At 40.6% G+C, this 26,490-nt stretch overlaps 1 protein-coding gene and 1 long non-coding RNA gene across 10 annotated transcripts in view; one reads left to right on the forward strand and one right to left on the reverse strand.

Annotated features, from left to right (window-relative positions):
- The window catches only part of LOC129059329 (uncharacterized), a 66,346-nt gene extending 48,952 nt beyond the window's left edge, over positions 1-17,394 (forward strand). The window contains exon 2 of the long non-coding RNA XR_008525134.1: positions 17,349-17,394. This is a non-coding gene — a long non-coding RNA (uncharacterized LOC129059329). The remainder of the gene's footprint in view (positions 1-17,348) is intronic.
- SEMA5A (semaphorin 5A) overlaps positions 13,182-26,490 on the reverse strand; it is a 516,352-nt gene continuing 503,043 nt past the window's right edge. For 8 of the 9 annotated variants that reach the window (XM_063724051.1, XM_063724052.1, XM_024247257.3 and 5 more), the window contains 2 exons: positions 21,572-21,783; positions 13,182-20,199 (listed from right to left, as the gene is read on the reverse strand). In XM_063724051.1, the coding sequence (XP_063580121.1) occupies positions 20,080-20,199; positions 21,572-21,783 (332 nt within the window). In that variant the 3' untranslated portion in view covers positions 13,182-20,079. The remainder of the gene's footprint in view (positions 20,200-21,571; positions 21,784-26,490) is intronic. The other variant, XM_063724054.1, reaches the window with a different exon arrangement.

The following is a 26,490-nucleotide window of genomic DNA, read 5'->3' on the forward strand; positions in this document are numbered from 1 at the left end:
TTGCCCTGGCCAGAACTTCCAACACTATGTTGAATAGGAGTGGTGAGAGAGAGCATCCCTGTCTTGTGCCAGTTTTCAAAGGGAATGCTTCCAGTTTTTGCCCATTCAGTATGATATTGGCTGTAGGTCTGTCATAGATAGCTCTTAGTATTTTGAGATACATCCCATCAATACCTAATTTATTGAGAGTTTTTAGCATGAAGGTTGTTGAATTTTGTCAAAGGCCTTTTCTGCATTTTTGAGATAATCACGTGGTTTTTGTCTTTGGTTCTGTTTATATGCTGGATTACATTTATTGATTTGCGTATATTGAATCAGCCTTGCATCCCAGGGATGAAGCCCACTTGATCATGGTGGATAAGCTTTTTGATGTGCTGCTGGATTCAGTTTGCCAGTATTTTATTGAGGATTTTTGCATCAATGTTCATCAAGGTTATCGGTCTACAGTTCTCTTTTTTGGTTGTGTCTCTGCCCGGCTTTGGTATCAGGATAAATGCTGGCCTCATAAAATGAGTTAGGGAGGATTCCCTCTTTTTCTATTGATTGGAATAGTTTCAGAAGGAATGGTACCATTTCCTCCTTGTACCTCTGGTAGAATTCGGCTGTGAATCCATCTGGTCCTGGACTATTTTTGGTTGGTAAGCTATTGATTATTGCCTCAATTTCAGAGCCTGTTATTGGTATTTTGGAGATTCAACTTCTTCATGGTTTAGTCTTGGGAGGGTGTATGTGTCAAGGAATTTATCCATTTCTTCTAGATTTTCTAGTTTATTTGTGTAGAAGTGTTTGTAATATTCTCTGATGGTAGATTGTATTTCTGTGGGATTGGTGGTGATATCCCCTTTCTCATTTTTTATTGTGTCTATTTGATTCTTCTCTCTCTTCTTCTTTATTAGTCTTGCTAGTGGTCTATCAATTTTGTTGATCCTTTCAAAAAACCAGCTCCTGGATTCATTAATTTTTTGAAGGGTTTTTTGTGTCTATATTTCCTTCAGTTCTGCTCTGATTTTAGTTATTTCTTGCCTTCTGCTAGCTTTTGAATGTGTTTGTTCTTGCTTTTCTAGTTCTTTTAATTGTGATGTTAGGGTGTCAATTTTGGATCTTTCCTGCTTTTTCTTGTGGGCATTTAGTGCTGTAAATATCCCTCTATACACTACTTTGAATATGTCCCAGAGATTCTGGTATGTTGTGTCTTTGTTCTTGTTGGTTTCAAAGAACATCTTTATTTCTGCCTTCATTTCGTTATGTACCCAGTAGTCATTCAGGAGCAGGTTGTTCAGTTTCCATGTAGTTGAGTCGTTTTGAGTGAGTTTCTTAATCCTGAGTTCTAGTTTGATTGCACTGTGGTCTGAGAGACAGTTTGTTATAATTTCTGTTCTTTTACATTTGCTGAGGAGAGCTTTACTTCCAACTGTGTGGTCAATTTTGGAATAGGTGTGGTGTAGTACTGAAAAAAATGTATATTCTGTTGATTTGGGGTGGAGAGTTCTGTAGATGTCTATTAGGGCCGCTTGGTGCAGAGCCGAGTTCAAGTCCTGGATATCCTTGTTAACTTTCTGTCTCGTTGATCTGTCTAATGTTGACAGTGGGGTGTTAAAGTCTCCCATTATTATTGTGTGGGAGTCTGAGTCTCTTTGTAGGTCACTCAGGACTTGCTTTATGAATCTGGGTGCTCCTGTATTGGGTGCATATATATTTAGGATAGTTAGCTCTTCTTGTTGAATTGATCCCTTTACCATTATGTAATGGCCTTCTTTGTCTCTTTTGATCTTTGTTAGTTTAAAGTCTGTTTTATCAGAGACTAGGATTGCAACCCCTGCCTTTCTTTGTTTTCCATTTGCTTGGTAGATCTTCCTCCATCCTTTTATTTTGAGCCTATGTGTGTCTCTGCACGTGAGATGGGTTTCCTGAATACAGCACACTGATGGGTCTTGAGTCTTTATCCAATTTGCCAGTCTGTGTCTTTTAATTGGAGAATTTAATCCATTTACATTTAAAGTTAATATTGTTATGTGTGAATTTGATCCTGTCAGTATGATGTTAGTTGGTTATTTTGCTCATTAGTTGATGCAGTTTCTTCCTAGTCTCGATGGTCTTTACATTTTGGCATGATTTTGCAGTGGCTGCTACCGGTTGTTCCTTTCCATGTTTAGTGCTTCCTTCAGGAGCTCTTTTAGGGGAGGCCTGGTGATGACAAAATGTCTCAGCATTTGCTTGTCTGTAAAGTATTTTATTTCTCCTTCACTTATGAAGCTTAGTTTGGCTGGATATGAAATTCTGGGTTGAAAATTCTTTTCTTTAAGAATGTTGAATATTGGTCCCAACTCTCTTCTGGCTTGTAAGGTTTCTGACGAGAGATCCGCTGTTAGTCTGATGGGCTTCCCTTTGAGGGTAACCTGACCTTTCTCTCTGGCTGCCCTTAACATTTTTTCCTTCATTTCAACTTTGGTGAATCTGACAATTATGTGTCTTGGAGTTGCTCTTCTCGAGGTGTATCTTTATGGCGTTCTCCGTATTCCCTGAATCTGAATGTTAGCCTGCCTTTCTAGATTGTGGAAGTTCTCCTGGATAATATCCTGCAGAGTGTTTTCCAACTTGTTTCCATTCTCCCCATCACTTTCAGGTACACCAATCAGAAGTAGATTTGGTCTTTTCACATAGTCCCATATTCCTTGGAGGCTTTGTTTGTTTCTTCTTATTATTTTTTCTCGAAACTTCCCTTCTCGCTTCATTTCATTCATTTCATCTTTCATCACTGATACCCTTTCTTCCAGTTGATTGCATCAGCTCCTGAGGCTTCTGCATTCTTCACGTAGTTCCCGAGCCTTGGCTTTCAGCTCTATCAGCTCCTTTAAGCACTTCTCTGTATTGGTTATTCTAGTTATACATTCATCTAAATTTTTTTCAAAGTTTTTCACTTCTTTGCCTTTGGTTTGAATTTCCCCTGTAGCTCGGAGTAGTTTGATCGTCTGAAGCCTTCTTCTGTCAGCTCATCAAAGTCATTCTCCGTCCAGCTTTGTTCCGTTGCTGGTGAGGAACTGCGTTCCTTTGGAGGAGGAGATGTGCTCTGCTTTTTAGAGTTTCCAGTTTTTCTGCTCTCTTTTTTCCCCATCTTTGTGGTTTTATCTACTTTTGGTCTTTGATGATGGTGATGTACAGATGGGTTTTTGGTGTGGATGTCCTTTCTGTTTGTTAGCTTTCCTTCTAACAGACAGGACCCTCAGCTGCAGGTCTGTTGGCGTTTGCTGGAGGTCTACTCCAGACCCTGTTTTCCTGGGTATCAGCAGCGGTGGCTGCAGAACAGCGGATTTTCGTGAACCATGAATGTTGCTGTCTGCTTGTTCTTCTGGAAGTTTTGTCTCAGAGGAGTACCCGGCTGTGTGAGGTGTCAGTCTGCCCTTACTGGGGGGTGCCTCCCAGTTAGGCTGCTCGGGGGTCAGGGGTCAGGGACCCATTTGAGGAAGCAGTCTGCCCATTCTCAGATCTCCAGCTGTGTGCTGGGAGAACCACTGCTCTCTTCAAAGCTGTCAGACAGGGACATTTAAGTCTGCAGAGGTTACTGCTGTCTTTTTTGTTTGTCTGTGCCCTGCCCCCAGAGGTGGAGCCTACAGAGGCAGGCAGGCCTCCTTGAGCTGTGGTGGGCTCCACCCAGTTCGAGCTTCCCGGATGCTTTGTTTACCTAAGCAAGCCTGGGCAATGGCGGGCCCCCCTCCCCCAGCCTCGCTGCCGCCTTGAAGTTTGATGTCAGACTGCTGTGGTAGCAATCAGCGAGACTCCTTGGGCGTAGGACCCTCTGAGCCAGGTGTGGGATATAATCTCCTGGTGCACCGTTTTTTAAGCTTGTTGGAAAAGCGCAGTATTAGAGTGGGAGTTACCTGATTTTCCAGGTGCCATCTGTCACCTCTTTCTTTGACTAGGAAAGGGAACTCCCTGACCCCTTGCGCTTCCCGAGTGAGGCAATGCCTCGCCCTGCTTCGGTTCGTGCACGGTGCGCTGCACCCACTGTCCTGCAACCACTGTCTGGCACTCCCTAGTGAGATGAACCCGGTACCTCAGATGGAAATGCAGAAATCACCTGTCTTCTGCGTCACTCACACTGGGGGCTGTAGACCAGAGCTGTTCCTATTCGGCCATTTTGGCTGCCCTGTGGCTGAAGAAATTTCTAAGCGACAAAGCATTCAAGAGGGAGCAGAGACAAAAGTTTGAAAAATTAGCAGCCTGACAATGTGATAGAAAAGAAAAACCTATTTTCTGGGGAGACATTCAAGCCCATTGCAGACATTTGCATACATAATGAGAAGCCAAATGTTAATCACCAAGACAATGGGGAAAATATCTCCAGGGCATGTCAGAGACCTTCATGGCAGCCCTTCCCATCACAGGCTTAGAAGCCTAGGATGAAAAAATGGTTTCCCAGGCCAGGCCCAGGGCCCCCCTGCTCTATGAAGCCTCAGGACATGGTGCCCCACATCCCAGCTGCTTCAGTTCCAGCCATGGCTAAAAGGGACCAACATATAGCTCAGGCCATTGATTCAGAGGGTGCAAGCCCCCAGCCTTAGCAGCTTCCCTGTGGTATTGGTCCTGCAAGTGTGCAGAAGCCAAGAATTGAGGTTTGGGAACTTCTGCTTAGAATTCAGAGGATGTATGAAAATACCTGGATGTCTAGGCAGAAGTTTGCTGCAGGTGCACAGCCCTAATGGAGAACCTCTGCTAGTGCAATGTAGAAGGGAAATGTGGGATCATAACCCCCATACACAGATCCCCCTGGGTCACTGCCTAGTGGAGCTGTGAGAAGAGTGCCACCATTCTCCAGACCATAGAATGGTAGATCCACCGACAGCTTGCCCCATGTGCCTTAAAATCCACAGATACTCAATGCCAGTCAGTGAAAGCAGCTGCAGGGGCTGTACCTTGCAGAGCCACAGGGGTGGAGCTACCCAAGTGTGTGGGAGCCCACCTCTTTCATCAGCATGACCTGGATGTGAGACAAGAATTCAAAGGAGATTATTTCAGAGCTTTAAGATTTAATTACTGCCTCAATGGACTCCAGACTTGCATGTGGCCTGTAGCCCCTTTGTTTTGGCCAATTTCTCCCATTTGGAGGTAGCGTATTGCCCAATGCCTGTACCCTCATTGAATCTAGAAAGTAACTAACTTGCTTTTGATTTTTCAGGCTTGTAGGTGGAAGGGACTTGCTTTGTCTCAGATGAGACCTTGGGCTTGGACTTTCAGGTTAATGCTGGAATGAATTAAATCTTTAGGTTACTTTTGGAAAGGCATGATTGTGTTTTGAAATAAGAGCGGGAGGGGCCAGGGTGGAATAATATAGTTTGGCTGTATTGCCATCCAAATCTCATCTTGAATTGTAGTTCCCATAATCCCCACGTGTTGTGTGAGGGACCGGGTAGAGATAATTGAATAATGGGGGTGGTTTCCTCCATCTGGTTTTCATGATAGTAATTTAGCAGGAGATCTGATTCTTTCATAATGGGCTTCCCTCTTTAATTGGCTCTCATTCTTCTCTCTCCTGCCACCTTTTTAAAGAAGGGTGTGTTTGCTTCTCCCTGCTGCCATGATTGTATGTTTCCTGAGACCTCCCCTGTGACACTATGAGTCAATTAAACTCCTTTCCTTTATAAATTACCTAGTCTCAGGTATGTCATTAGAAGCATGAGAATGGACAAATACAGGTGAATTCCCATTTTCCTCCTTGAATTAAAGCTCAAAGTTGATATTTATGCACTATCTTGCTATTTCCAAGTGGTTGAGGCATGCTAAAAGCCTCTAATTTGCCATCTTGCAAGAGAAACAAAAACAAAAAAAAATAGTTCTCCAATGACCATATGCAAATGGTAAATATACATATAAAAAGATATTCAACATCATTAGTCATTAGGAAGATGCAAGTCAAAACCATCATAGATACCACTTCAAACCCACTAGGATGACAATTAATCAATGAAAAACAAGTTTTGGTAAGAATATGAAGAAACTGACACTCATATACTGCAGGTAGCAAATCGAAAAGAGGCAGCCACTTTAGAAAACAGTTTGGCAGTTCTTTAAAATGCTAAATATAGGGTTTTCATATAGCTCAAAAACTCTACTCTTAGATACACACCAAAGATACTTAATATATATTTCCAGTCAATAATTCATATACACATTTGTAGCACTGTTATTTATAATAATCAAAAGGTGGAACAACCCAAATGTCTATCAAATGATGTATACATACACGAAATGTGTTATGTCAATAAAATGGAATATTATTCACCCATATAAAACAATTACTCATGATTCAAAATACCACATGAATAAACCTTGAAAACACACTAAGTAAAAAAAAAGTCACAAAATGCCACATATAGTATGCTTCCATTTTTATAAAGTGTCCAGAATAGGCAAATCCACAAAGATCAATACAAGATTAGTAGTTGTCAGCAACTAGGGGAATGGGGAAAGGAGAGTAACTGCAAATGAGTATGAATTTTCTTTTTGCTTTGATGAATATTTTCTGCAATTACATAGTAGAGATGGTTGCACAATCTTGTGGAGATACTGAATATAATTAAATTATGTACTCAAAATAGGGAATTTTAAAAATTGCATTTGTAAAAGAAAAAACGAGGTTTAGTCTAGGATCAGGGATGTGTGTCAGGACTGCCATGAGCAATAGAAAGCCATACAAGCCACACACTGCTATGAGGTGGTGGCAGGTAGAAGAGGCCATACTTCTTGGGGGGGTGGTCTTTTATGCTCCTTGGAATAATGGCTATGGCTTAGGGGACCCAACCTTCATCAAATATGTTCCATTTCCTAGGTAGACTTGCTGATATTCAATGGACCATGCAGCCTTTTCTCTTGTATGTTGGTGGTGTCTAGTGAGCAATGCCAAAGTGTCTCTACTTCCCAATGGCCTTTTTTTTTTTTTTTTTTTTTTTACACCGTGGAAACTTTGTATCATCTTAGGGATAGGGACTGGGGAGAAAATTCCAAGAATAACTAAAGTTTTATCTTTTTATCATCTAAGGCATTATTTTAACTGATTCAAAGTGATAGGGATTAAAAATAAGTTTTTTCTTGTATATCTGAGTTTGTTAACTGAGAGTCGTACTTTATACCTTTTATTGGAAACTTAAGTCGCTTCCTTAGATTATTATAAAAGATACATAAAAAGTTTGTAAAAACAAAGATCTTCTTTTGCAATTATAGCTATTAGTACTATGGAAAACAAAAACAAAAACAAAATCTTTTGATCAGGAGAATTCATTCTTTACTCTGTTATTTATTCAACTAAATTTCCAGTTCAATCAACTGGTTGTCAATCAATTCAATTTAAATCAAATTCTATTTAATAAATTGTGTACTACCTGTCTCTTCATGTCTTCCCTTTCCCTGATGCATCCTTTGAAAACTTTGCCTTTCCCTCCCTGCTGCCCTCTTGCTGTGTTTACTCCCAATCCATCTCTGTGTTAAGTCTCAATCCAGGAGTCGCCTCACCAGGGCTGTTTCCTTTTCACTTGCATGGCTTTGATGCCCATGTTATAATAATCAGAGAGAAAGAGCTCATGTCTGCCCACAGAGAACTCATTAAAATAATAGAACTTATTTTGTCTAATGCTTGTCTTTCCGGTGTGTGTATTCTTTAGGCCTTGGCCATCCTGTCCCATATAGAGACTGCCATCATAATCAGAAACAGAAAATCAGCTTCTCCATCTTTTGTCCCTTCCCAGATGATCTTCAACATGTTGTGCAAAGCCAATAACAGTCCTCTTGGTCATCAAGCCTCACATTTCAAACCTTTTGAATGTTTAAAAGGTTGTGCTTAAATATGTGATATTTGCTGTTGTTAGGCAACTGCATTTTTGACCTTTTGTTGCATTGCTTCCATCTTATCAATGGTCATTGTTTCAATATTAGGAATTGATACCCAAATTCTTATCTCAATAGTATGTGACAGAGGAAAAATTAAACATTCAGAAAGATTCCTCATGAAGAAACAAATTAGCTTTTCATATACAATATTGATGCCCTAGGTTTTTGACAGGTTACTGGATTCCACTTCTCAGACTTCTGTTTCCCAAAACAGCACAAAACTATTTCCCTCACCTGAGCAGGTTTCTTCAGAAAGAAAGCAAAACCAGAGCTCTGCAGGCAAGAATTAAGCAGGAGTGTAATCCACTTTCTCATAAAGGAATAACCTCTTCTGTCTTCAGAAATGAGGCATGTTTTACACATTTATGCATTATTATTGGTTAATTTCTCAAGTTATAGATAGGTAACATATTAAATTATAAAAGTAGAAGGTTCCAATCTTGGTTAGTGGTAGCTATTTCCAGAGAATATTGCTTGCCTCCCTGATTGTTAACTGTAGTCATGAATTTACTCCTGGGCCTCCCGTGAACCTTCTCCTCATTTTTAAGGGGCATATATTCCATTCAGGCTCAAAGGCTTCTGCAGTCACTCTTATTAATTTATAAAACTGGTTCACCTACAACTTTGAGTCTAAAGAGGGAAAACGGCTTGCACTGCTCCCAGGGAGAGAAGATGAACACAAGTAAAGTGAGTCCCTGAGTCATAATAATGACAACTACACCATCATTTATCGAGAACTTACTGTATATGAAGCATTGATGGTATATCTTTCAATTTTATTATCATTCATGTTCTTTCTATATGTTATTGCCCTATGTAATGATGAGGAGACTGAGCTTCAGGGAAGGGGGATAAGGAAGTCAGGTGGTTGAGCCATTTATCATTTCTGGATCTTCAGGCTTGCTTAAGCCTGTCTTTCGGGGTTTGAAGTCAAGCCCCTGCCCCAACTTCCTTCTCCATCCTCCCATGTCCATTCGAAGATGTGGAGTAGAGCGAGGGAAATTTCTCTTAATAAGGTAGAATCTTTATTTCACGTGAGCTTCCTGAGTATATCTAATGCTCAAACAAAACAGCAAAGTCTTTGTAACTTATTCAAATTTTTGTGAAATGCCTGATTTAAAGAACTTTTCCAAAGAATAATGTTTTCAAGTACAAGCAATAATACTGCTTACATAAGGAAGAGAATGACAAGCCCAAATTGTATGCCCTATTATAAAAATCTCATTAGTAACTGACAATGTTCATTTGTAACGAGCTTATCCCATGTGTGCATACTAACTGTTGCTGAAAATGGTCTGTTTGACTTTTCTTTAAGGAAGATGAACAATTTTCCCTGTTTATGGGATACACTTACTGAAAACTTCATGTACTAATTTCAATTATTCAAATTTAGACTAGATGGAACCTGTGCCAATGAATTATGCTGTTGAATTATAACAGCCAATATTTGTGAAAGAACAACATCCCATGCAGACACCCTCTTTTCTTTTGAGACAGGCCTACCAAGCCTGGATTCCATAAAGTATTCTGGTCTCAGGAAAGAGAATAGTATGAAATAGATTGTATTTTTTTTTCCTCTTGTGGGAGGGTTAAGATGAGACAAAGAAGGTGGGAGGGGAGAAGCTCCAAGGTGGGAAGCCACACATGGAATTTCTCCTGCTCCATTTTCTAAGTTGATATCAAATATGGGGCCAACAAATGACCTTCGACCCAACTTCATTTATAATCTCTTGGGAACTGTGCATTTGCTGTGTCCTCCCAATCTCATGCATTTACTTCCTTAAACTTCTGTCTCTGTAAAGGACTCAATGCAGCTGAGAGAATAGCTATTTAAAGGGCATGGACCATGCCACCCTTCATTTCATCCATGCCTGTTAGCACAGTGGATGCTGGAGCTTTTCCAACTATCTGTGAACATGTGAATGTCTTGTTCTGTGTTATTTACTTTTAGATTGTCTCCAGATTTTAGAATAGGCATGGAAAGAACTCTAAATGCAGAGTCAGGACATGTCTTTGAGCACAGAGAGTTGGAAAGTCTATTTTCATGAAACATTTTCTAAAGAGCTCACAGAGGTTAAACAGGTCACCAAGATTTTGGACAGGAGTTTGAAATTTACTTAATTATTTCTGAGAACAGGGCTAGAGGGAAAAGAGTCTTGGTGGCGATTTGCCACACTGGGTTTGAACCTGGCTGTACTTGTTTGGGTCCTCAAGACATCTTTCTCCTTCTCTGTAAAATCTGGGAATTTAACTACTATCATTTCACCTCAAGATAAATTCAAGACCCAAGAAAATTCCATTGTTTCACAAAACACATTTTCTTGGAACTTCCAGCTAGAAAGGAAGCAGAGAAAGGAGGGCAAATATATTAGTCCAAAGGGAGGGTGATGTGTTTTGTGGCACTGGGTGGAGGAGGCCCTGTGAGCTGTGCTGTTGCCTGGAATCCACTCTCTAACTGGCTGCTCCACTGTCATCTCCCATGTATGTTCCTCATGGGGATTTCCAGACATGTTGCTGCTACCAGCATCTTTCTCTCAGGGAAGGGTGGGTTCTTGTCACCAGGAGGCACAGGACCTCAAGAGAAGCACCATGAAACCAGGTAACTTGCAACTACTATAGGAAACAGGAGGTGACTTAGAGCAATTCTGAGGCAGGAGAGAGGAAGCAAAGTGAGTGGACAGGAGATAGAATGTAGATGTCTTCACTACCTATGCATTACTTTCAAAGGAAACATGGCCCGTGAATCCATCCTTGTGAGGAACAGCCCAACCCTCTGGCATTTAGGCAAGGCCACTTAGATTAAGAATTAAAAATCATATTTCAGCAGTTTTCTGTTTCCTATGATAAGGCTCATTTTCAAAATATTACATTTTATTTCAAACTCATAGTTTCTATGTATTATATGAGGAATTATATTAAACATAATTATATTTGAGCTCATTTCCTCCATCATGCTTTTAGTAGCTCTAGTCTTAAGATCTCTGCAACACCCAGATCTATGTTAACTAAACGTGAACTTGTGGTTTCAGTCCTGGGTCTCAGTCTGACTGCAGGGGCATGGTAAGAGCTGCAAATGCTTCCAAGAAAAATGTACACCAAGCAGAATAATGTGACAAAAGCAATCTCTGACACCACTTTCTCTTTGACTTTATAAAGAAAATCATATCTACTTTATAAAAAATAAACCAAGAATAATTTCAGAAAAGTAATAGTTTCATATTACTTTAAGGGAAATTTCCTCTTAGACTAAATATCCATAATTGTGCAGTCAGTACATTCAATCCTTTCTGCTGTTTTTCCCAAATGGGGCTTGAGGAGATACTTTAAATGAAAAATTACATCATATATTTCAAGTAGGTCCAGAAAGATATTTGAACTCATATTTCAACCTATTTCTTAAAGCAAGTGAATGAAAGGTGGAGGATCTGGATACACAAGAATTTTGTGAGACCATCTTAATATCAGAATATATATTACCAAGATTACAAGTGTTCAGGAACAAAAAGGCAAGAAACAAAATTATGGTATGACACTGTAAATTCCATTCACTTTCTAAACTAATAGCCAAATATAGGTTATTCATGTAATGCTTTAAAATTCTAATTTTTCATTGCTTAATGAAAAAATAAGTAATTTGGGGGTTAAAACAGTTTAATCTTTATAACATGCTTCACTAGTTCACATATTTATATAGTTGTATTATGTTAATTTTTGGCCCCATATTAAGTGGACTTTTTCAGCTTTTTGGTCAACTGAAAAATATATGTAAAATAATTATACACATATACTTTTATGTATACATATATGTGTATATATGAGATATATAAATACATACGCATGTATTTTTCCTTTTTTAATGGGATCATGAACATTGAAATATGGCTTTCACTAAATAGGGTAGTCTTCCTGGGTCAAGCTTCTTATCTTTGTGTTCATGCTGACTGACAGCAGTTCATTCAAGAAAAACCTTGTTTTATGCAAAGAAGAATGGAATAGGGTGTGTTGGAGAGAGGGTAAGTATAATACAACTCAGTGCATCATTCATCAGCTCAACCTGATATCAACTCTTTGTAAACAGAAAGCCTAATTGGCCTTCCTTGTCACATATTTCCTGTTGCCCATGGAAATATTTCTAAAAGTGCTTTAATACATCCTTATTTCCTGTCCTGGCCACCATTCAAAAGGCCTGAAGATAAACAGGAGTGTTATGAGTTTTCCCCAGCAGGAAGTGGTCTGCACTTCACTCTGATGAAACTCACTCTTTTTAGCAGTGGCCATTGCTTAGCACCTCTGGGGAGACAGCACACTCAGAGGCAATACAAAGAAAAATGCCACTAAATTGTCTCCTAAATGGTAGGATTTATTTCAATGCTCACATACAATTGAATGAGACAAACTATTTACATAAAACATAAGTACAAAAAATATAATACAATTTATACTGTACACAATCAGGATTCCCTTGTTTTGTTCCCCCGACAAATGGCAGCTAGAGATGGTAAGAAGGGGGTTGCTAGGAAAGGGTGACTGCACACTCAGCAGTGCTGAGCATACATCTTCAGAATGCTTTTTTCATAAAGATGAATAGGGTTGAGATACAGAACCTGTCAATGCACCAAGAGCAGTAAGAGAGCACAACATACTCACTTCTGTAATAATAGCTATATATTTTTTCTTATAAACATGTTTGTCTCTCAAAGCTGAGGCTTGGAGCAGGTGTGAGCTGACTTCCATTGATTGGTTAGGTGACCTCCGCCCACCCCTGCTCTGACTTCCATAGTTGGTCCAATGCAGCAGGTAATGAGCTTCCAGTTGCCACAATTGGTGTCTTAAGCTGATTTCAGAAAACAGTGTATCTGTCAGATGTCATTAAGCAGCAATCTGGGATACAGACCTAGACAGCTCTCAGAAAGCATTTACAACCAGTGAACTGACGGACAGGAAAGATAAAAGTCATGACCGTTAGAAATTTCTATTGTGCACATCTAACAAGAAGGTTTTGAAGAATATCAATCCTTCAAATGTAAGGATTGAAAGAAAGTGTGGTGTGCCCATGGCCCCCTTACGAAGGACGCAGCAATCTACAAGTGTTCTAGCACAGCAACCCAAGATCCATTTTCTCATTCAAACAAAGGGGAAATGTAAAGCTATCTCATTGTTTTAAAAAGCTAAATTATAATTAAGATACATTGTCTTTTAAAATTAAATTTAAGATCAGTAACTGTCTGCAAGCTTACCAAGGGCTGAAATTGGCTTTGGAGGAGTTTCACAAAAAAAAAAAAAAAAAAAAAAAAAAAAAGAAACAATTTCAAATAAGTTTATTTTGTGTCACAAAACAGCCAACAGCAAATTAACACAGAATGAGGCATTTAACATTTTATAACATCTTTAAAAGTTACATCAAGCGGCATAGCACAAAAGTTTTGCTATGCATTTTTGAAGAATCCAACATTGGACCAAGTTTGTGCATTTTCTTGCAGATGATGTAGCATCTCAGTGGTGAAACTAAGTGCTTGGGTTAAAGGTTCATACTGTGCTTTGTTTCAAAGTGCAGAGGTTCAGCTTGCTTTTGGCCAACCCTCATGGTAAAAGAGAAAAACAATCAAATTCAGCAGAGATAATACTATTACTTTTCTTAACCCAAATTAAGAGTGACAACTTTTGTGAACTTGTGAAGCAGTTTTGATATGAACTTAAAAATAATCAGGCAATGTTGTAGGTGGTTCTCATTCCACGCTCACTGTATCTGCCAGTTGTCACCAGCCTGTGTCTGATTTTCCTCTATCTATGGACTTGCCTGAAGAGAAACAGAAACAAAAGCCTCTAACTTCTATAGGCATCATGTTGACATTCTTATTACAGAACAAACACTATGATTTTTTTTGGAACATGTAGAAAATTAAAGTGATGTTAGTTTCTAGAAGGCTAATACTGAGGTCACCTCTCTTCTGAGCATATGTTGTACCTATTCTGGTTCTACATCCCCAGTGAGGGCAAAAACCACATCTGAAGATGATGTGCTTCTTGGTCATTTTCTATTCCTGAGTTCAAAGAGGCATAGGAGAATAATTTTCTTTAAAGTAAATCCAATCAATCTTCTCCTTCTAATTGGACCAATAATATCCACATGAAATGATAAATGATCATCTTAAACAAGGCACTAGCAACTTTTTCTAGGAAATTAAACTACCGCACTTACAGAGAGGGGAGAAAATGATGCTCTCGTTTTAGCAACATGATAAAATAGTTCCGATTTTTCAGAGTCCAGATTTTTCTCTCAGCTTGTATTTATCTAACATTTGAATCATTTTATTACTGCCATTCATCTAACATTTGGACTATTTGGCATTAAATTGCCAAAAGGCTGAGAAAGAACAAGATCACATTTGAACTACTGGCCCCAGATTTTAGAGCAAATATGAAGGGGTGGAATAAATTTTCTTGCTTGATTGACAGTTTAAGAAACACAAAAGAGTGATTTTCTACCTCCTGTTTCCTCTTTCCAGATCTGAAAGTGCCCTTGACTAGTTCCTGCCATTGCGCCAACACAGTAAAACATGTTTGCTTGAGCAAGAATTGATATTGACTCCGATTGCAGGGAGTAAGCTTGATTGCCTTTCTATGGCAGATATGATCTAATATGATCCATAAAAAAGGCTGTGTTTTGAGACAGCTTTCACTAGGAAGTATACATTTTGTGCCAGGCTCTGAATTTGGTTTTGATAATGCCCTATGTCACTTGCAATGTGAACTCTATTTTCAAAAGAGATTAGGATTCCCTTCCTCATGCTTCTGTAACATGTACCAAATTTCTGATAATGCAACAGATGACCACTGAGTATATCTTTGATCTATCTGCTAAAACAATGTGTACAATGCATCTTTAATATAAATCCATAGGAAAGGAGTATGAAAGAGTCGTTTTAGAAATCATCACCAGCAGTTCAACATTACATCTTACTTACCTTTTCTATTACCAAAAGAGAAAAGAAGCAAGGATTAAAGCAACATATTTTCCTTTGCTTTATTAGGTTAACAAGCAAGGATTAAAGCAACATATTTTCCTTTGCTTTATTAGGTTAACAAAGCAGATAACCTGAATTCCTTGGCTCAGTGTTTGTAGAGTTAAAAAAGAAATCTTTAAATCAATTATAATTAATGACCTCAATAGAGCAGAATGGCAGAAATAAATTTCACGATGATCCCCTGTCCCCAAACATTTTATCTTACATTGTGCATGGAATTCCCTTTTGTGCGTTTCTTAGGTCAAAGTGAACATTTCTCTATGTTCTCCCATTTCACCCACTGCCCAAAGAAGTAAGGGGCTCAAATGGCATCTAGTGTCTGATAAGATAAGCGTAGGTAATTACAGATAACCACAGGTAATCAAATATTGGTAACATTGTGTCAACATGCTTCCCCAAGTGCATCAGGAAGTGATGAAGAAGTTAGGATGAACAAATGGGCTAGGCATGGCCAAGGCCATCTGTAAACTCCAGTTTGTACCGTATCATAAGTGGTGAAGAATTTGCATATAGTTAAGGTTATTAATACCTTCATAGAAATTGATTATTGGAGGTGTGGGGCTTAAGCACAGCCCTGCCATGTGGAAAATGGTCATGTAGTTGCAGTTTATTATCAACCATTAATACCTGTTGCCTCTGGTTCTGTGTTCCAGAGCCATCTCTTGAGATAGAAATGCTGAGGTCAATGGAGTTACCCCCAATGCCACACACAAGAAAACCCCATTGAAGTGTAAAGGACACCCAGACCCTAAAGAAAGCTGATGGCCCAGGAACAAAGTTTATGAAGAAGTATCTTGACAGTATTGGGGAAATATTTATGATTTATTCTAAAAGCAAAAGGAACACTGCAAATAAGCAAATGAATATTTGTAAATTCAAATGCTAACAAGGCTGTGTTTAGACAAAATGATTAGCTGAGTATGGACTTGATATATGTTTAAGGTAAAATTCCCTTTGATATTCAATTATATGCTAATGGATCCCCTTAGAGGGCCACTTGGGGACATGGAGACCCCCACTAAGACTTTGCTCATTTTTTTTTTTTTTTTTTTTTTTGAGACAGGGTCTCTCTCTGTCACCCAGGCTGGAGTGCAGTGATGTGATCTCAGCTCACTGCAACCTCAACCTCAACTTCCAGGGCTCAAATGATCCTCCTGCCTCAGTCTCCCAAGAAACTGGGACCACAGGCGCACACCACGATGGCTGGCTAATTTTTTGTATATTTTGTAGAGATGGAGTTTCAGCATGTTGTCCAGGCAGGTCTCAAACTCCTGACGTCAGGTGATCCACCCACCTTGGCCTCCCAAAGTGCTGGGATGAGCCACTGCACCCAGCCTTTGTCCATGATTTTGATAGCATGACCCGCTAATTCTACCAGAGACTCCAGTGGGAACACTCAGCAAAATAGGCTTTGACTCCCACAATTTCCATCCTTTTACAGATAAATAAGGAAGTAAGGACACCCTTGGCTAAAACTCTGGCACTCTGGGCAGTTGATCCTGGCAGAGTCCAAGGGTCAGACCCATGGACCTGTGAAGTGGGCCACCGTTTCCGGAAACTGTCCATAGCACTCGCTGGGGTGACCAGGTCCCACCTTTCATGTCACCTACTTATCCGACTGTTTCCTCCATTTGCTTCTTTTCTATTTGCCATCACCTGTGACCCGATGGGGCCAGACCCCTGGTTCATCCCAGACCACATGAACATGAATGGACTCTTCCTAGGGACAGAGGTTTCTTCCCAGCAGGGATGCCCTCACCCTCATTCAATGTTTATTGTCTCTTTTCAATTCCTTTAGAACCTCAGCCCCACACAAACAAATACATTTATTAAATGTTCTTTTCTTCTCAAATATGAATGGTAACTCTAGTGAGAGCCTACTTGAACAGGCTTAGGGAAACATCCCTACAAACATGAAGAAGCTGAGATGCCTCATGTAAGTAAGTCACAAGAAGCAGCAGCATAGAAATATGCTCAGAGGGGAATGGGGAGTTCTGGAGGGAATGCCATGAGTCTGGAGACTGTGGCTCTTCTGTGCGGTGGAGCCTGACCACGTGCCCCCTGAGTTCCTTAGAATTCACTAAGTCCATATCATTCAGAGGTTACAAAACCCCAGTTTCACCAAAGCCACATGTCTTTGGAGCTACAGGAAGCCCACATGTTGTGTAGTGTGCAGAAATTTTGTTCTCCTTCCTGTAAACTGTCAGTGCACTGTAAAATCAATGTTAGATGGTGATGAGTCTGGCCTCAAGGGGAGTCACTTTCAAAGAATTTAAATGTAAGACTAAAGCCAGCTTCCTCATGAAAACCAGCCAATCTCCAACTGTATTCAGAAATAAATTTAGAAGTTAAATAGTGATTAATGTCATTTTACATCAGGTGCAGACAAGTGTAGCTTAAAACAACTATTTGTTGCTTTTCGTTCCACTTGTACCAAAAAAATAGGAAGAAAGGAAGAATTAAAGAAGAAAGAAGAAAAGAAGGCAGGAAGGCAGGAAGGAAGAACAAAAGGAGGGAATGAAGGACAAAAAGAGAGAATGAAAAGGTCATTCGGGAATTTAAAATGTGAACCACAAAATTTCACCAGGACTTCCAAGCAGCCCAGGCCTAAGGAAGAGCGGCTTTATGAAGGAGGTTCCAAGACAGGTGAGAGATCGCACTGTGAAAGTCCAACGTGTGAGGGTTCACACGATAAGCGTGGAGTACAGAGCCAGAACATGTGAACGGTAGCTACACAGTGATGGACAAACACAACTTATTCCACAGCTGGTAAAATACTTAGAATATACCTGAAATTATCTAAACACTTACTATTCTGTCAAATAGAGAGAAAGGAAGAGAGATAAACAACTTTCCTTTGAACAGTTTGTGGTCGAAACAAAAATGGGATTCTTTTGCAATGCTAATTTCAAAGGTTTATATTACTAATAACATGAAGATCCGGTAGTGAGGGAGGGTGTTTTCCCAACTCATTGCAAAAGACTCATTAAAGACCAGCTTCGATGCCATTTAGAAACCATTTCCCATCAATTCCAGTGAAACATTCTTGAAATATTAGAATCCTCTTTACTAGGGAAAATAAAACGTCCCTTTAAGCTTACAAAATATTAGGGATGAAGACTCAAAAATAACTAAAATGTGCTACAAAGTGAGAATTTTTTTTCTTACAAGAAACCGATGAGATGAGTTGAAATATCTGATGAAAATCCAACCTAGGAACAATTAGAGAACCATCTGGTTAGATTTCCCCTACTGAGTATGGACTTTGAGCATATGCATATAGACAGAAGACTCTGACATATGAGGAATGAGTGAGAGGCAACATGAAGTCCCCACTGCAAAGACCCTGAATGTCATTTACTTGCAATGCAAAAGAACTTACAGAGCCCACCTGCCATTTCAATACCATGTCATTTCTGTAAATTTGGGTATATGAGAATATTTTGAACTCAACAATATTCATTATTAAACATAGAATTCTTCTAACACTTTCTGAAATTGTTTCTTTAAATTGGAAACAAGGGTAAGGATAAAAGCACATATGCTGATAAAATTCTATGTTCCTTAGTCCCCCTACTATATTTTTTTCATAGATCTGAAGGTTCATTTGTCAGTAAGAACACGTTTCCATGTCTACCCAGGACTTTATCACATGCTCAGAGGCATCAGATGAACTTTTTCAATCGTGTTCTTATTTTCAATAATTATTCAACCAACTGCCATATGTTATGTATTGGTTGTTTGTGAGAAATTTATATATTATTTTTTCCGGGGACCTCTGTGAATGGTGTTAGCACACTCTTAAATGCTTATCGATGATCAGTGAAGAGACCACAGGGATCCCAAAAACCCTTACTTCCAGCTATCCTGACTTTCCAAGGTACATCTTGAAATGCTGTTGCCTCTATGCAGGGAGAGGTGAGGGTGAATGAACTGGGTGGGTGGGAAGGCAGCACTGAAATAAAAGAAAAGGCACCAGAGCTGAGCATCTCCTGCTCCCCTGGCCTGGAGGCAGCAAGTAACAGCAGAAACTGGGGGTAGCACTTCGTGTGGACCTGGCGGACTCCAGAAAGCCAGCTTTACATGGCATTAATGCTCTTGGTAGGGGCTGATTGCCACACATTGGGTATATCAGAGAGATGAAAAATAAAACGATTATCATTAATATCAGTTCTTTCAATATTTTCTATAACATAAAAAAGTTGCTTTTAGTTATAATTTAGTATTTTCAATACTTTCACTAATTGACGTCATAAATGTTCAAGATTTTTCTTTGCAGGGAGAGAGGAGGCGTGGAGTCTATCCAAACGCTAAGTAAGTGGTTGGTTATTTTACACACTGGCTCTTCAGGACATCACTATGGACCAGACAGGTGGACTTCCAGGCCAACAGCATGGCAAGGAGCTTCCTGGAATGCCATGAAATCCAAAAGTCAGAATAAGGTGAGTTTTGCAGCAACCTGCAGAACACATCCACGCTTCATTGTGCCTGCACTTCTGCTCCACTGCCTCCACCAGCAATGGCACAGAAACTGCATCAGGAGCAAGGTGGGGTGCCTCACAGTCTACTGTAACTTCTGCTGGTGTGGACCAGGTGGAATTCCTGGGCTTCTCAGGCAAGATGAAAACACTCAAGCTGCTTCCAAGAATCCCATAGCTTTATCTAGATTTGGAAAGTTGGGCAATCCATGGTGAATAATTGTTTGGCCACATTCTTTTTCTTCATTTTATGAAATATTGTGGATCTATGCACTTCTTGTGGAAGGAGCAGGTCTTTCAGAGAAAGTGCCTATTTTCTTGAATTACAACATCATGAAGATTTACACTCCAAAGCAAGAAGAGATTCATATTTCTAAAGACTCCTTCCAATGTGGGTGGCACATTTATAAAATAATGCTCAAAAAACCAATGGACTTGTCAGAAAAATAGGATGAGCACAATTAAAAACTTCACATCCTGGCTCATTCAACAATGGTCAAGATTTTCACAATGTCTTATTTCAATTTTTGTTGCTTTTAAAGACGTGTATTTTTGGCAGCAATGGGACACTCTGGTGGCTTGAAATGCACTTGAAATGTATCCAAACTTCGACTCTCAAGCCTCAGAAACATGGGCAGTCATGGGGCACAGGCCTTGAGGAACTGGGGATTTACAAGAAGCCAAAAACACAAGAGCTGTTAGTACTCATCATAATTATTGAGATCTGTAAAGTAGGCATTAGAATAGGTCTTCCCAGTGAGATGTGGGTTGAAGTATTTGTTTCTTTCCTCTAGGATCAAGTTGTTTTTGTTAAATGCCTGGAAAATATGTTAAAAAAAAAAAAAAACAGATTTTAAGAATGCTGAGTAGCATTTCAGAAATAAGAAATAATATAACGAGGATAACCATTATGTTGAATTTGAGCTCTCTGCTAAGACTCCATTATTTTAAAATATGTTTTCTTATTTATTTGCTTCCCCAGATTATTTGCCTCATGGAGGACTTGCCTAATTACCAGAATAAGGTTGGCAGTTTGTGATATCTTCTGGTTAAGTTTTCAACTTTAGTTATGAAGTTACCATGAGAAGCAGGAGGTAAGAAAACCTAAATCTAAATCTCTAGAAAACCTAAAACTGTAATGATTTCAAATTAACAGACATTTTGACTATAACTGAATATATATAACTAAAGTTGTATTCATATAACTGAATAGATATGTAAGTAGCTTTCAGATGACCATGGGTGAGGACATTTATCAGAGACGTTGACGAAACTTATTTAAGTAAGGGCCTCAGGTTTCAAATGCCTTAATTGCTTTTCATCCTGAACTTGTTAGAAGGTGATCACTGTGTAGCCATTTTCTATTAATAGTCATTAAAGTCACCTGCAGTTTCAAAGCGCTTCAACTGAGCCAGGTAGAACATATATATTGAGAGGATTAAAATGAAGATGAAGGAGGGTGCCCAATGGCCATCTGTCCAGGGTTAGTCTGGGCAAAGTATCAGAAAAATGTTCTAGAAGGATTCATTAAAGACTGAGCAGCTGTCCATGCCTTCAACGTCCTTTATCTTCATGAGAGAAACATTTCTGATTATCTTAAAAGTGGCTGCTGAATCTTCAGTGGGAACACAAGCCTGGGTAAATTACCTTCTGATGCCCATAGTAACAGTGATCAGAGACAAGCTGATGTGTTGGAATCATGCTCAGAGGAGCCCCTTTCTTGAGATCCAAATGTTTGTTTTGAAAGCTGTTGTTCATGGAAGGAGCTCGTGCTCCTCTTTGGGCTTCCTCCCTACTCTAGGAGCTAGTTTCTGAGAGGCTAGGAGGGGTGTGTTACTAATTCCTGGTGCTTCATTCCCCAGATCTACCATCTGAGTGAGGGGAGATGCTCATGGCTTGTGGATCTTGGTTTAAGCAGGGTCCAAGGGGAAAAGTCAATTGGTGTGTCTCCATACAGGTGGTGGAGAATAGAGGCCACATGGCTAAGAGACAAGTATGGACATTGTGGCTCCTTGGACATAAGGTCTCCCAGCCACCTGAAGTCGTAAGGGCTAAAGATGTTTCTTATTCTCACATAGGGAGAAAATTCAGTTTCAAAGGAAACCACCTCAGCAGAGAAAGGGCTCAAAATACTCCCTACAATTGTTAAGGGAAACCAGGCACTTAGCAGAAATATTAAAATTCACTTACCTTGATGGCCTCCACCGAGTCATACTTGTCCAGTTTGTTGATGTGGTTGGTTATGCTGGTATTAAGGGGGGCAGGTGAGACGGGGTGGATGACAGTCGCATCGTGAGATTGCTGCTGGTACCGCTGGCAGTAGGTATAGACGAGCAGGGTGAGGAGGCAGCCGAGGATGGAGCTGCTCAGCCCCACGGCGATCATGTGGAACATGTTGAACTCTAGGGAGACACGAGCAAAGTGATGCCACACTTGAAAAGAACATCCTGCCTAGCTACTCAAAGCACTAGGATGAAAAGAGAAAGTCAAAATGAAAAGCCTCATCCCCATTCCAAAATTAAAGAAATCATCATTCTTAAGAGTCTTTCATTGGAAACGTCATGGCCATCAAGAAACTTCTCCACAGGGAGCACAGGATTATTATTATTATTTGAAATGGAGTTTTACTCTTGTTGCCCAGGCTGGAGTGCAATGGCGTGATCTCAGCTCACCACAACCTCTACCTCCTGGGTTCAAGCGATTCTCCTGCCTCAGCTGCCCGAGTAGCTGGGATTATAGACATGTGCCACCATGCCCGGCTAATTTTGTATTTTTTAGTAGAGATGGGGTTTCTCCATGTTGGTCAGGCTAGTCTCAAACTCCCAACCTCAGGTGATCTGCCAGCTTCAGCCTCTCAAAGTGCTGGGATTACAGGCGTGAGCCACTGTGCCTGGCAGAGCACAGGATATTTTAAGTTCATTCTCTTATGGATGATAGTCTTTTGGAGTGACCTTAAACTTTAATAAATACGCTACCAGAAGCATTTTTTTATTATTATTTAAAGGTTTGCACAACAGTGTTCTGCTTCAAGTGCAGCCTAATCCATGGTGTACAGGGTTTCTACAAAAAAGGTTATTCATGCTCCTCAATGGGTTGAGCCTCCCCTGTGCAGCAGGGCTGTGTCCTGAAAACAAGGGAGAAGCAGCTACTTTTCTAATCTACTGCTCGACTGCAAGCCAGACTGCTTTTAGCTCTCTCTCCATTTCATCCTATTTAAAATGTTTTCTATTCACATAAACACATACACTTTTCATTATATTTTTTGAGTATGAATATGCACACATTAGAAAGTGCAAAAGGGTCTACAGGAAAAATTCATCCTTTCCTAGAGGTAACTATTATAAGCACTTTCTCCTTTGCCCTTCCAGAGATACTTGGCACACACGTGTGCTGTGTGTGTGGTGTAAATACTATCCTGTGTACCACTTTTCTCACTTATGTTGTATTTTGAAGGTCTTGTCAAGAAAATGGTTTACTAAAAAGAAATAAGGGATTCGTGTTAAATGAACAAAATATGATATTTTAAATGGTCATGAAATGACCTTCTTTTCCCTAATGTTTTCCTATTTAATGGCATCTCTTCTGTCTCATTATTTTCCTGCAGTTATGAATACAAAGCATTCAGAAAATTTGCCAGCGTGGACTTATATCTCTAAAATAGGATTGGCTCAAGTGCTATCAAGGCACCATACCAAGACCTGTGTTATGCCGGAGAAAACAAAAGACAACAGATATTCCTTGTGTATGTTGGTGAAATACTACTATTAAAGTTTGAAGCTTTTCCACAGATGAAGGCAGCATCTGGTCAGTGCCACATCACTGGGCTTCAGGAGAATCGGGTAAAGTAAAACAGGGTCTTATCTTCCTCTGTGTTGTTAGAACCAAGTGGCTGCTGCTCATGGGGTACTGGCCTCATGTGCCACCTGCTCAGAGCACATCCTGAGGACACCAGCTTTCCCCAGGGTGTCTCCTCCACACGCCACCAGGGTGAGGGGCAGTGTCACTAATACCTTTCCCTGACCTGTCAACCCTGCACCCAGTGGGACAATTGGAGGTATGTGCTGAGCATCACTGTGTTGCTGGCAAGTCTACCTGGCTGCAGAGCAAGGCCTTTCAGGCTCTGGAGATAATGAGAAGAGCCTGGGTGCATCTTAACCACCCCAGCCTCCTCCCCAGGGATTTTCTGAGTTACCTTCCCTGTGCTCATGATCCTCACTACCTGGAAGGGACTCCACCCTGCCAATGCTGACCCACGGGGCTCTAACACTTGGTGTCAAAGGGGGAGGGACACTGTTCAGTGAGTGCCCACCTGGCCTAGGTCTACGGGGCTCTGTTTGAGTCCTTCCTGAACCTCATGTAACCCTCCAGTGGCTGATAGGCCCCAGGGAAGGTAAACCTACAGTCAGGAGATGCCATCAAGGCCTCACCTGTGATACATGGCAGAGGTCGGATATCTCTCTTTGTCCCTAAACCCTGAACTTTTCCCTCTAAGCTGTGCTCCTTGGCTGCTCCAGACAATGTGTTCCAGGAACCCAGGACTTTGGAGCTGGATCTGCCCCCTTGGGTGCATGGACACTGAGAAGAGAGGCTGCCTTCTCTCTGACTCACTGTCAGGCAAAACTCACAACACATTCCTGACCACTGAAGTGCCAGTGGATAATGCAGTTCCTAGCACAGGCGCCCAGTGTACTCAGCACTAAGGGCTGGATCAGCCTGAACGACAGCACTAGAACATTCCACAAGCATCACTCACTCTCTGACAACCACCTCAACTTTTCACTTCCAGCTTAGTTGGTCAATGGTTTCAGAATCTTTGGCCTTTCCTGACTCTGTCTTGAAGCCTCTAGGGCTGGAGAACTCACTCCCAACCTGGGACAGGCAGATAAAGTATCCAGGGGACATTCCACCAGCAGCCACTGGGACTTTAATACTGAAGCTGTACTTAGATAAGCAAGAGCTGATTTCACACAAGTTCTTACTTCTTCTCTCTCTCAGAGAGCTGTTAGCACTCTCAGGGTCAATGCCTTGTACCGATGGAAATACTTCCTGCTGCACTCATAACTCATGTTTCATTATAACATAGGGAAGATGCATGATTGATAGTCTCCATATGCAGACACTGTGTCATTAGTCAAATGAATCATTCCAGCAGGTGCCTGGGAAAGGCTGGGGCCAGCTGACATCTTATGATGATTCCATAGTCTTTGTGTCTCATGCAACTAAAAATAGCTCTCTAAGATGAAAAATTTGAATTGAAGCACATTTTTCTGCATGGGGAAAGTAGTGCCCATTAAATTTCTTCTGATTTTCTGCATGGGGAAAGAAGTGCCCACTAAATTTGCTCTGAATGTGCTTAAGTTCTTTCCTTTGAATATGATTTTCTGCTGTTGATTTTGATCAGTAAAAATGGAATACAGACCAACAACTACTCTGTTGGTTCAATTGGCTAATTTCCTGTACAAAGTTTGATTGATTTTCAACAAAATTAAAAATAAATAAATAAATGAAGATGCCTATGTTGTCAAAAACATCCTTGCTTGGTAACTGTTTTCAACTTTAGCCCTACAGTAAGATTCATCTAAACAGCCTATGCCATTGTGCCAGTGCCAACAGCCTAAAGATCTAAAAAAAATTCCATTCTGAATATCTCAGAATAGTTCAACTTCCTGTAATTTAAACAATAGCATCTCAAGGCTTGTGCAGCCATTAGGCACAGCTGCTTCAGACATACAGAAGTAGTACTTTAGGGTGGCGATGGGCTTTGCACCAGGTTCTCATGGGTTCTCAAGGCCCTTGAAGGTCTTCCACAGGGTAACTCAGTGAGGCTCAGCAGAAGGAAAGTGAACTGCACACATCTGGCAGCAGGCACAAATATCTAGCCAGCTCCGCTGAGGCATCAGCTGTTTGAGCCTCAGGCTCTGCATGGCCTCCCTGAGAATGGGAACACTTATAAACTCTGCTCCACTCTTGACCTACACTGTCCTTGATGGCCGCAGACAGTCCTGGACCCTGGGTGTTGTCCAAGAGTGTTACCTAACCAGGGCTACTGTGACTTGAGCCTCCTGAACACAATTCTTTTGGATACTTATTGTCAGGGCTCTTTTCCTATGGTGCTTTGGGTTCAAAACTCACACTGGATCCCACTGGCTGAATTCCATGTGTGCACTTGGGCCAGTGACATCATCCCTCTGAGCCTCATGGTCTCCATTTATAAAATGCGGATTAAATACATAAGCACTGTTCCTTTTCTGTAATTCCACAGTGCAAAATCTCTGAAAAGTAATGTTTCATCAGTCATCTGGCATTAAAATGTCACTGACTTGACCCATTTTCTGTAGACCTGACCAGAACTTCTAGGAAGACCCTTAGCATCTTCACTTTTTTCAACATCTCACAGCAGCATTGTTAAGAAGATTGGTTGTAGAACAATCCCAGGCCCTGTGCAGGTGTCACGTTATATAGTGTAAAGGCCCTACATACCCTTCTAACATCTAAAAACTGCTGAGTTCCAAAACCCTTCTCTATTTCCAGAGGTGTTACATGAAGAACTGTAGACCCTTGGCACCTACATCAATGCTCCTTGTGAGGACCAAATGGGCTTTGCACCATATTCTTATCGTCTATAACATGTAAAACGGTGTATAGCACACAATTAGTGATCTAAAAACATTGGAGGGTACTAATTGGTATGATCATTTTTATGTGAACCGGTTGCATATTCATCTTGTAGTTGGATCCCATGTTAGCAATGGCTAGTTAGTGAACTCACTCCACTGACTTAGCTCAGACACCTAACATTGCCCTTCTGAGGCACTGGGGTCTCTGATGATATGATTGCTTGTCGGAGGGTCTGGGGCTGCTTGGGTGCCCATCCTAAGCTCAATGGCCTTCACAAAACTGACACAGAGCAGGTGTTCAGCAAGGATTACTGAATGAATGACTGATACCGAGACCACTGGTTCATAAATCTTAGCACCCGTCAGAATCACCTGCAAGGCTAATTGAACCACCGACTGCTGGGACCTTCCCATGAGGTCCTGATTCTGTGGATCAAGGTGGGGCCTGAGGATCTGCATTCCCATCAAGTTCCCAGGCCATGCTCTTGACGC

This window comes from Pongo abelii, chromosome 4 (genome assembly GCF_028885655.2).
Source record: "Pongo abelii isolate AG06213 chromosome 4, NHGRI_mPonAbe1-v2.0_pri, whole genome shotgun sequence".
Lineage (NCBI taxonomy): Eukaryota > Metazoa > Chordata > Mammalia > Primates > Hominidae > Pongo > Pongo abelii.